The sequence below is a fragment of the Chaetura pelagica genome, unplaced genomic scaffold, assembly GCF_000747805.2.
Source record: "Chaetura pelagica isolate M959 unplaced genomic scaffold, ChaPel_1.0 scaffold34, whole genome shotgun sequence".
NCBI lineage: Eukaryota > Metazoa > Chordata > Aves > Apodiformes > Apodidae > Chaetura > Chaetura pelagica.
In genome coordinates, this window is record NW_009952895.1 from 94,212 (window position 1) to 106,121 (window position 11,910).

General features: G+C 36.9%; 1 protein-coding gene across 1 annotated transcript in view; it reads left to right on the top strand.

The window, feature by feature from the left end:
- Positions 1-11,833, top strand: part of LOC104386933 (catenin alpha-2-like) — a 69,414-nt gene extending 57,581 nt beyond the window's left edge. The window contains exon 11 of the mRNA XM_009995616.1: positions 11,213-11,833. Within this exon, the coding sequence (XP_009993918.1) occupies positions 11,213-11,500 (288 nt within the window). The 3' untranslated portion in view covers positions 11,501-11,833. The remainder of the gene's footprint in view (positions 1-11,212) is intronic.
- The last annotated feature ends 77 nt before the right edge of the window (positions 11,834-11,910 follow it).

Sequence of the window (11,910 nt, forward strand, 5' to 3'; positions counted from 1 at the left end):
TAGGGAAGCTTATCCTAAGGTGAAAAGCACAGAAACCATTTGGATTATGTGAATTATTGAGGCTCTAAGTACTTCTGCATTTGTTGGTCAGGGAAACAATACTGTACCTCAACATACTACATACTGAACCTCAAAAGAGTGACTGATTAAATCAGGATTTCTTAACACAAATATTTTCTGTAGAGAGTAGTACAGAACTTAACTAACTTGAGTGAGCAATTAAATATTCAACAGTAATTAGTGAGATTTTTTTTTTTCCTCTCTCCTGCAGTCACTCCCTTTTTTCCCTTTGGATAAAGCACTTGCTCTTGTAACAGTGAAAATTAAATCATCCACATGGTCTGTCCACTCTTTTAGATACATTTGCATAAGACTAAATGGAGATTGTTGTCTACAACTACCTAACTGGAGGATCTAGAAGAGCCCTTGTCAGAAGTTCATGTTGACAGGAAAAGGGGCAACACAAGTTGAATTTCAACTATAAGTTGAAATTTCAATTAGATGTAAGGAAAAAAAGTTTTACCTTGTGGGTGGTAATAATAAAATGTGAGCAATGAAGCCAAGCCTTTAGAATTCAGAGCAAGATTTTACTCATTCCAATTTATTCTTAATTTGCTGTCATCTTTGTTCTTTCCTTGTGAACTGCAACAGCCTTTTTAATTGTTTCTGGTTTGTTCTGGTTTCATTTGTTTGCAGTCTCCAGGAGTTCTTACCTGTTTTGCTGGTTTTTAGTAACTAGTTCAGTGTTAGCTAAAGTTAAACATTTAATGAACAAATGCATTCACAAATTGTATATTCAACAATTGGCCAGGAAACAAACCTTCTAGTAAGGAACAATTACAAAATGTTATTTAACCATAGGTTGATCTGGTAAAAAATTAGAACAGTTAATTGTGAATATTGTATTTGGAATACAAAGGTAGAATTTTATTTAGAAATTATTTGCCATATAATATTAAGCTTGATCTGTCAGAGCAAGAACTTTTCTGAAAAGTTGAAATGAGGCTCTCTCAAAGACTAACGTGGAGATATTTTATTTTTAATTTTTTATTTCATTGCTTACTGTTGTAAACTTTTGAAAAGTGCTCAGGGAATCAGAGTAAGGAATGTTTCCACTGGCTGAGCTGAGCAGCACTGTAGAGAAAAGCCTTTGATCATGTCAGAAGTGATCAATATCTGGTATGATCAAGCCCTTTGTTTGCTTCTGTGACACATAAAATATATGTGAACAACAGAAGGCCAGCATTAGGAAGCAAGGAACAATTGTCCTGGCACTATCTTCCATTCTACAGGAGGATTTTGTTTTATTCATTTTAACTCTGTTTGATGTATTGTTTCCAAGTCCTTTCCTGATAAAAGCCAGCTATGCCTGTAGAGCAGCTCTTTTCCAAGTGTCTCTGTGCTGACCTGGGCAAGCCTGACCTTAGAGATATGAAGCTAGCAAGGAGCAAATTTGCCTCAAAATGTGACAGATCCTCACAGCTGAAGACATGGAGATAACTCACAGACAGATACCATTCTGACACTTACAAATTAAAAAAGAAGTTGGGAAAATATCACATTTCTCAGCTTTGCAGTCCAAAGCCCTGCATTATGCTGCTTTTTGTTTTTCATTGTGACAAAGTTAGGAGGGATAGCAGGAGACAGAACATTTTTATGGAAAGAATATAGTGTTTCTGTGCTTTATTGATTTTTTTTTTTAATCCAAAACCTCCTGCATTTTATCATTGAGCATACAAATTCCAGCCAACCAGACGTGGTTTCGACTCCCTTCAGGTAAGATTGTAAGGAATACATGGTTTTGTTGTTATTATACCTGTTTTCCAGATAAAGAACACAAAGTTTGCTTCTGAAACTCAATTTGAAAGAGCATTTAATGATTATATACTTTTAAAAATTGTATCTACCTTCAGAATACATATTATTCAAGTCAGGAGGAGGGAAGCCAGTAGCACAGACTAGTTCAATATCCTGAATTTCCTCTTTCAAATTTAACTCCAGTTGGATATGAAAGTGGAAATTTGTATTGAGATGCTTTTGACAGAATTCTGGCTGTGCTTTTCTATCTGCATCATCAGGTTCAGACAATGTTATATCTTGTGTAGACTTCTGGTGGATGAATCCCTGTGTGAAATGATGTGTACAATCCTGGCAATAGATAGACCACTTTCATAAAGTCTTGTATTAATTACTTTTTTTATTAGGACTGATCCTGAACTTCCACAAACTTACTCTAATTTTCTCCAGTAAGACTTCTGGAATTTTTACAAAATCATAGCATTATATCATCCTGTCAAATATAGTTCAGACTTTATCTTTATTGCAGACATTTTGGGTTTGCCTTGAAGTTGAGTAAGAAGCCTATCTTCAAATCAATCCTATGAAAGTCTGTTTCCTGTTAATCATCCAGGTATTCAGATCAAACCATTCCATAGAACAGAGTGATTTTAAGTTTGTAAACACGGTTGTACTAATTTTTCTGCCATTATTATTGCAACTGTGATGGCCATTAGAAAATCCTTTCATTTGTCCATGGAATTCCATCACAGGCATCATCCTCCAGGCTTTAGTTCTAATCAGAATGAGGCAGATCTAGAAGAAGAAAACTTTGAGCCATCATGGCAGGTTAATGTAGAAAGTGTTTCTTCCTCTACATTCAACCTTAGCCAAGAAAACATGTAGTATGCACAACCTTGAGGGCTGGCAAAGGAGTGAAATCCTGTTCCCATCTACAAAACTCCTGCACGTCACCGACTGAGGATTTCTTCCTTGGTCTGTGGAACTGTTCTAGATGTTTGGGCATTCAGACTGCTGTCAATATCCTATTTCAGTAACAGACTCTGAAGGTTTTGAGGCAGTGTTGTAGTGTGAAAATGACTGATAAACTTATTTACAAATTTCAGTGCTATGTATGATCCTTACAGCATTTCTGTTCTATGATATGGCTTGTATTGTTTGAACATCATTTTCCTGTGGTGCAGTGGCAAATAATGAGCAGAAGAGAAAGAACTGGTTCTGAGAAATATTTAATTATGGGTCGAAATATTTTCCTTGATTAAATTCTTAAAGTTCTTAAATTCTTAAAGTTCTTAAAAGTCCCTGCAGGACTACTTGGGATCCTGCTGGCTGCGCCAACTATTAAACATTGAGGAAAATAACCCACATTATGATCTACAGTATCTACAAGAAAAATGGTGAACTGTGTGCTATAGCAGTAATGTCATATTGTATAAATAATGTATTGACTGTAAGTACAGCTGATGAATAAAAAAACTTTAATATTATCAAAAATTCCAAAATATCTTACCTTTGGGAACTGTCAGGCTGGAGAGAAGACAGTAATGATTATATTTCACCAAAAGAATTGGATTACATTAGTTTTTAGTTCTTTTCAGTTGTCTTATTTTCATGTCACCATTTCAGTTGTTAAAACATGAGTTTTCATGCTAGCTCATTAGAAGGACAAACACTGACAATATGGAATATCAGCCATTGATATGAAAACAACATTTTGATAATGTCTAAATAAGAAGGGCAGTCAGTGATATCCACATGCACAATAAATCATATATAAAACTGGGTGGACTAAAGGAAGGAAGGAAATGTGTCTGTGTCCTGCCCAAAATTCATACTAGCTGTCTACTAACTTACTAGGCAGGGCTGGACAGCCAAGTTGGAGATGCCCAGTACCTCTAGGAGCGTCCTAGGGCCAAAGACAACTGGATTCTGTACCCTATAACCTGTGAGTCAGGCTTTTTGCAAGGCTTCTTGTTGAAGATCCATCAACTTGCAGCTATTGATGAGAGGAGAAGAGAGGACAAAGCAAGGATGAGCAAACAGGCAAGTGATCCTGCATTTGAAGCCCTTGTTTCAGTTGCTCAGCTGAGAAGGCAAAAAGATAATTTTTTCTCCTTAAAAAAAAAAAGAAATATTTGTAACCTTTCTGGCACCCACTATTAAATTTAAGTACAGTCTCTAGTAGCTGAGCATTTCTGATTTGGGGCGTGGCCTGCTGTCCTGTGTGCTTATGGAGAAGCAAAAGATATGCAGGGCTCCATGTGGATAGTGATGCTGAAGACATTTGAGGGCATATGGGTCATATTCCTTAACTATACAGGGTTAGTAATCTTATTTTATCATAAACTTAGATTTCCTCTTCAAACATCTTCATTTAGTGAATGAAGTATAATCCCTCCCTCATTTGAGTGATGTCCAGTGTTGAATTGTCTTTTATATTTGTATCTATATATTGTTTTTCTTACAAATTAAGTATTCTCCTCAAATTGGGGTATCATTTTAACTTTTATCCTTTTTCTTTTAAAAAAGCCTGGGATTAGCAAATCAACTGTATAAGTGCATCTCTACAAATTTTCTGTATTATGTCTGTTTATCTTTTATTGGGAATGCCAGCATTGGGAGTATTTTTATATGCTTATGCTTTTTCAAACTGTCATAAAGGAGTTGATAACCTGTTGACCTTGTAAATGAAATGTGTTTTTAAATGCTAATGGTCCATAGAAGACTGAAAATACCCATAGTTCTCAGTATACTTTTGTGCTTTCTGCTGCCCCAAGAGATGGCAGCCTTTGTTAAAAACAGCTAAATGTGCTTGGGAATCCCTCTGTGTTTCTTACCTGCAATTGAAAAAATGCAGATGAGGACAGTTATTCAGTGGATTGGCCACCTCTAAAACACAACTACCCCCATGAAATGCATGAAATATTCAATATATATAAAGGAGTAAGTTAATTACAGTCAAACATGAAAATAAATTGGTAGGAGAAGAGGAATATTATACCTTTTTCTCTAGATAGCCACAGATCTCTCTTTAACAACATTGTGGCCACAATACATTTCAAATAATGACTTTTTGTTTGTTATAGAATTTCAAATATATAGCACAGTTTTCTCACAATGGGCCCATATCCAGTCAAAACCTTGTGCATGTTTTCAAGTGACTGACTGAAATACCATTCCAGCCATTCCATAGTAATGCTGATAAATAGCAATGTCTCCTATCACCAGGAGGAGTGAATCTGAATAACAAATAGGCCATTCTTGCACTGGCTGTCACTAATAGTATCATATTTTATGCATAAATTGTGCCACAGAAATGTAAGACATAAGTATTATGAATAAGATCTTTTCCTTACATTGATCTTACATACATATGTAGGACTGGATATATTATTAAGCACAGCTGAGAGGAAAATGTTCTGTTGTCTAAGAATGTAGTCTTGGAAAAGAGTATTTTCACCTTCCAGGTTCATAATTGCTCCATGTAACTTCAGTTGCTCTAGAGCCTGTTAATTGACTTTTGGTTTGTGGTAACAGCAATTATACCTGTCCAAAAAATATGAATTTGCTTTGAGAAGGAGGAGAAACAAGAAATGCACCTAGAATTCACAGATACTTTTAAGGGCTTGGCAATGCCTAAATTACTTGCTAAAGGCATAAAAATCAGGTCTTAGCCAAGAGAATTCAAAGGGTTACAGGCTGTTTTTCAAATTGGTAAATAAATTACAATTGCTCTTTCCAATCTGTGCAATTTAAACCAGAATAAGATCTATTTATCAATAAGTACTAATGCTATTTTTTTTATTTTCATACTTCTCAAGGTCAATATGGGCCATAATTTCAGGTGTCTTCTTCTATAACTGATGCATAGGCTCCCTGAATTAAAGTGCATTAAATATGTCCAATAGTTATGCTTAATCTAGAGTGTACCTGTTAAGAAAACCATCCAACACTGATTTCACAATTTCTAGAGATATAATCACTCTTTTATGAGTTCTTTTGATTAATTAATATCACTGCTAAAAATTTTCAGCTAATTGATAACTAAACTAACTATCTTCTTCACCTTTCAGCCAGTAAGTTATGTTGTTCCTTTATCTAATCTGTTGAACTGGGAATGTTCATCAGCTTTCCCTTACTAGTACTTGCTGATTTTTCTCATCTCATCTTTTAATCATGCACTTCATTAATGGAAAAAACCAAAGCTGAGTGTATCTTTTCCATAAAAGATGGTTTTTTTTCTTGAGGTTCTTTAAATTCTTTCCAGTTCCCCAGTGTTGATCTTCCATTGAGGACTCAGTATTCCATAACTGTGGACACACAATAAGCTGAATATGGTAATTTAACCTATTTCATCAGTGTCCTCCTCATTGATTTCCTGGGATCTGCATGGGATAAAGTTCATTATTGTAAAAGTAGGTATCATCTGCAATAAAACTGGCCAAACTGAAATCTATATTTCTGACCATTACCAGCTTATTCTGTATCAATCAGTTGCCCTCTCAGTGACTTACCACTTTCCCAATTGTTGGGCTATCTGCACATTTCTTCAGTTAAGGGTCTTCCTACCCAGTTTTTAACAGAAATATTACTATTGTGAAGCTGACAAATGGTGTCTCCAAGAGTCCACTGCAAAAGGCACAGTTTAGCAATGATTTTTGGTATGTACATACTTGTGGAAGCTTAACTATTAGAGAACTAGGAATCTTTCTGTATGTGCCTTGTTGCTTTTGTATCAGCTGATTTTTTTAATCAAGCTGCCATGTAGTACCAAGCAAAACACTTTTCAAAGGTCCAGTCATGTCATCAGCATTACTTTAAGCAATGCAAAGTTTGATCACACCAAAGATGATGTTGGTTGCTTTGAAAATATTTTTAGCCACAAAACCACTTGGTTACCGTTAACTGCATTTCTTTCCTCCCTTTATTTCTGGAGTCTGTCATAGATATTGCATTATTTGATTTCAAAGTGCTGACAGCTGAACTGGTCTGTAATGTCACAGGTCATTCTGTTTGCCCTGCTAAATATTTCCAGACTACAGTTTCCTACTACAATTACTTTGGTATCTTTTCCCACTTTTCAAGGTTTATTAAAATCAACAATATTAATACAAAACATGCTTAAACAACCAGCTCTTTTAAAACTACCTATACTATGTAGTTGAACATGAGCCAGCAGTGTGCCCAGGTGGCCTGGAAGGCCAATGGCATCCTGGCTTGTATCAGGAATAGTGTGGCCAGCAGGAGTAGGGATGTAATTCACCCCCTGTGCTCAGCACTGGTGAGATCTCATCTCGAGTCCTGTGTCCAGTTCTGGGCCCCTCACTGCAAGAAGGATATTGAGGTGCTGGAGCAGGTCCAGAGGAGACAACAAGGCTGGTGAAGGGAATAGAAGGGAAGTCTTACAGGGAGAGGCTGAGGGAGCTGGGGTTGTTTAGCCTGGAGGAGACTCAGGGGGGAGCTTCTCACTCTCTACAACTACCTGAAGGGAGGTTGCAGGCAGGTGAGGACTGGGCTCTTCTCCCAGACAACCAGTGACAGGACAAGAGGGCCTGGCCTGAAGCTGCTCCAGGGGAGGTTTAGGTTGGATATTAGGAAACACTTCCTCATGAAAAGGGTGATCAGACATTGGAATGGGCTTCCCAGGGAAGTCGTGGAGGCACCATCCCTGGCAGTGTTTAAGGAAAGGATGTAGCACTTAGTGCCATGGTCTAGCTGATGTGGTGGTGTTAGGTCAGAGGCTGGACATGATGATCTCAGAGGTCTTTTTCAGCCTCCATAATTCTGTGATTCTGTTGCTCACTGGAATTTTTTTTTTTTCTCTGTTTCCCCTTGTGTAGTATATTTCTGATTATAAATATGAAGGTATCTCTGGAAGTTAAACTTTCTCCTTTCTAAGGAGAATAATTCCTTTTTAAGGTACAATTCTTGCCCATTCCAGTGGTGTGAGTGGCTGGGAAAACATCTCTTATCATTTGCTTTACTGTTCAGGAGAAAAATTTCCAGCTTTATTCTCTCCAGCTTCTTCAGCTATTTTGGTGTTGTAATTGCTAGTTATTTTACTTAGATTATATGTAGATGTATAAGAAGCAAGAAGTCTTGACTGTCACAAGATTCTGGAAAATTCTGCATTTAGTGCAGGAAAAACGGAGATCAAAAGCAGATCAAAAAACTCATCAAAGCCTTATGGGGTTTTGTTGAGGGGAAAAAAAACGTTGAAATTACCTTCTTGGCAGATGAGAGGCTCTGCTGCTCCAGTGTACTGCCCTTGCATTCCCTAATTACAAAGTTAGCTTGTAGCAAAATCTTTTGTTCTGAATGGTTTATGCCTTCCCTGCGTAGATCACAGTTTGAACCTGGGTAAGTGTCTGTCTCCAGTGCACTGATTCTTGGCTTCTTTATGGATTTTTAATTTTTCTTGGAGTTTTATGGGCCAATAGCTGAAATTTATCTCTTATGCTGAAGAGGGCTTTGTCTCCTAAATGGAGGCAAATGTATTTGTAGAGAGATCTAAGCAGGAGAACACTATTACTTGGTGCAGCAAGGGAAAGCCTCTGCCTCCTGTTACCACAGAAAGCCATCCTTGCAGTCATCATTCCCCAACCATTGCTAGAGTCAAGTTTGCCTGCTGTACTGTGCAACAACTTCCCAGTGGTACTTTTATTTGAAATGCTAACTTCTTTTTTTTTTTTTTTTTTTAAATCATTATCTGGTTGAAAAAGTGCATATGTTTCTGTGCCCAGATTTTCTAAGGAATTAATGCACTAAGGGTTTGATTCACTGCTGCCTGGTTCCAGCTTTATGACACTGTTGCTCTGCTGACTACAAAGCAAAGCTTAAAACTGAAGTAACTGAGGATCTAAATGTGAATTGAAATGATGTTCATTCAGTTTAATTCTTCTTTACTGAGCCATAATACAAGCAACTAGCTGGAGGCAATAAGGAAATCACTGGAATTGCTTAGGTGGCCAAATTTGATACTTGGGATGGCTACCAGGAGATTTTGGAGAACACTCACAGCTTAATGCTCTTATGGGGTTTTTATGTCTCTTTTCTGATTCCAAGACCTGAAAGCATTTTACAGTATGAATGGATATTAAGGGCAAGGATTTAGTATCTGTATATTAAAATGTGATTAATAGTGGTGAAAAAAATGGAGCTCTTATCTACTGTAACAACATATTGAAACTAGAGATAATTAAAATGGCATCAAAATATGTAACATGGTTTTCTAAAAGACAACACTGCAGTCCACAACCAATCTTGCAGACGTAGATGCTTCTGCACACCTCCATAAAATCATTCATGTGTTTAAAGATGTATGGTTTTAAGCATCCTTCTGTGGGTTTAAGCATCTAATTTAGGTGCCTCCTCATTTCAAAATGCTTCCTTTAGTCATTCTGTTCCTTACCATATGCACCATGTAAAACAGCTGTGAAAACCCCTTACATAAAGAAACACTGGAAAATTTAAACCTATTAGAAACCTTCAACAAATACAGTTTATTCAGGAAGTTGCAATATAGGCTTGATCCAATGAGTTTGTCCCCATTGATTACGAAGTAAATACTATTTGATTGTATCACTTTATATTCAATAACAATCCACTGGTGTTACAAACAGAATCATTTAACAATGAGTAATGCTGGGTTGTAGATCTCTGCAATAAATTAGAATATCCTAATTTAATAGAGTATGATCTGTTATTTGCCAACAAACATACAGATTGCCTTTTAAATCATGCAGTACTGTGGTTATAGTATAACACTATACTGAATTATATTTCATTACTGCCTATTGAACAGTCATGTTTCTGCCATATAATGTAATTTTCCATCTTTTAACTTGGTTTCTTTTGCTAGCAGAAAATACAAATTAGTGCTGAGGAAAAATATTTACTGGGGGCAGGCAATTAACTCTGCATTGCAGGGAATGGCACCAAGGATGTGAAAATCATTAAAAAGCTTTTTTGTTTTTCCTCTCACTGTATGTAGCTGTTTATGTGTTTGATGATTCATAATGAGTATAAGGCCACAGATGAGGAAATAAAAATAAATAGGTAAGTCTAGAGATTCCTGTGGTTCCAGAAACAGGCTTTCTGTCATGTCTGTTCTTGTTCACATCAGTCACTGACACTTCAGAAAGAGGTTTCTCCTAAACCCCTCTTTTTAATTATTCAGAATACTTGAGGGAAAGTGTAATACATTTTTTATTATTCCATTATTATTATTTATCCTGCTTTCCTTGCTTATAATTCATATTAAGGAATCCTATGCTCCCAAAATATGGCACAGGAAAGGTTTGGAGGGAGACAGGCCTTTTTATGCTAATTAGAAAGAACTTAGAACTTACTGAGTAAGTGGGGTGGAATCAAAAGAGTTAAAATAACATTCAATCCAAAAAGAGAAAGGCTTATAAAAACTTAATACAAAGAGTGTGTCCCACTTTTTCAGCATTTTGGGAGAGGGATATATCCTAAATAATAACCTGGGTGGCTACAGTACTTAACAGCATATTTTCAGCACCTACTAAACTGAGGATGTCCTGCTGGATCTGGCAAGTGCCTAATTCAAGTTTTGAAATGTTCAGACATTGCTCTGGAAGTCCAATTTTGTGCTTAAATCCTTTCAAAAAGTTTGGCTAGGGATCTGTACTTTATTTCAGTGTATGATGGAAGCTTCTTGACTGGAAGTCCCAATAATATGAAGTTCAACATGTTCTTAAGGCCTCTCAAATCCAGAGGACCCGGGAACTTCAGGCTGACTTGTGCATGGGAGAAACACAAGGGTACATGTACAAGAAGTCTGCTAATCACAAAGTAAGATTCCTCGTGAACATAAGTAGCTCAAATACTACAGTAGCTACAAAAACCTGCACTTAACTGTTTTGTCTTTTTATTTCTTCAGGGGTTTCAAAATCTCCTTTCATCTTTTAAGATGGGATTCTCTAACAAGCTCAGCACTGGCCTCACACTGTTCCTGTAGACACCATTGGGGGTGTTATCCTGGACTTAGCAGGACTTAGAACAAACCTGAACAATTGGGAAAAAATCCCCATTGACCTGTTTTGCAGCCTCTGACATGTAAAAGTAAATCTTTAAAGGTTTAAAGGAGAAGTGACTTTTTTGTGTGTGTGTGAAAAAAAGAGGAAACTTCACCTGTAGAAATAGAATCAACAACAAAAAACCAAGCAAGCTTTTCTTTTGAATTATTAAAAAATGTAATGTGAGGTAGAACAGTCTTACAGGTCAGTGCCTGTTGCTGCTTGTTACTACAGGCTACCTGATTAATCCTGAGGGAGAGGATTCATTTCATCTTTAATGAGATCTGAGAGTATCCAGACTTCAGTCAGGAAATGGTCCAGTGATCCAGTCGTGGTGTAACCTTGCTGTATTTCATTTTCTTTTCTATTTATAGCTGGACAGTGCCACTTCCCTCATCCAGGCAGCTAAAAATCTGATGAATGCTGTGGTCCTTACAGTGAAAGCATCATATGTGGCTTCTACTAAATACCAGAAGGTCTATGGTACTGCTGCAGTGAACTCACCAGTTGTATCTTGGAAAATGAAAGCCCCTGAGAAGAAACCTCTAGTAAAGAGAGAAAAACCAGAAGAGTATCAGACAAGAGTGAGAAGAGGGTCCCAGAAGAAACATATTTCCCCTGTACAGGCCTTAAGTGAATTTAAAGCTATGGATTCCTTCTAAAACACTCAGCTTTACCAGGAGGGTTTTATATTCTTTTTGTATGCATACCTGCTGACTTGTGTGTGTCTGGCATGGGTGGGGGAAGCAGTGCCCATTTGCATGCTACCTGAGACTCTATTGAAGTAACTCTCTGCAATGCCAAAATTCAGGGCATTCTCTTCTGATCTTAAATGGACTTATCCCAAGCTTACTTTTTAAACTAAACCGTAGCCTTGAATTGGCCAAAGAATTTGCATCACTGGGGTACGTGCGAGTTAAATAATAAATTCAGATCTAAACCCAGAAATTTGTATGCATGCAGGAAACATTAGGTTGGCAGGTATATTAAGTGAATTAAAAAAAAAAAAAAAAAAAAAAAGGAATTGTAATGGTAGACCAAAAAGGCTTTTATTGCTTCTGTTCCCATGGAA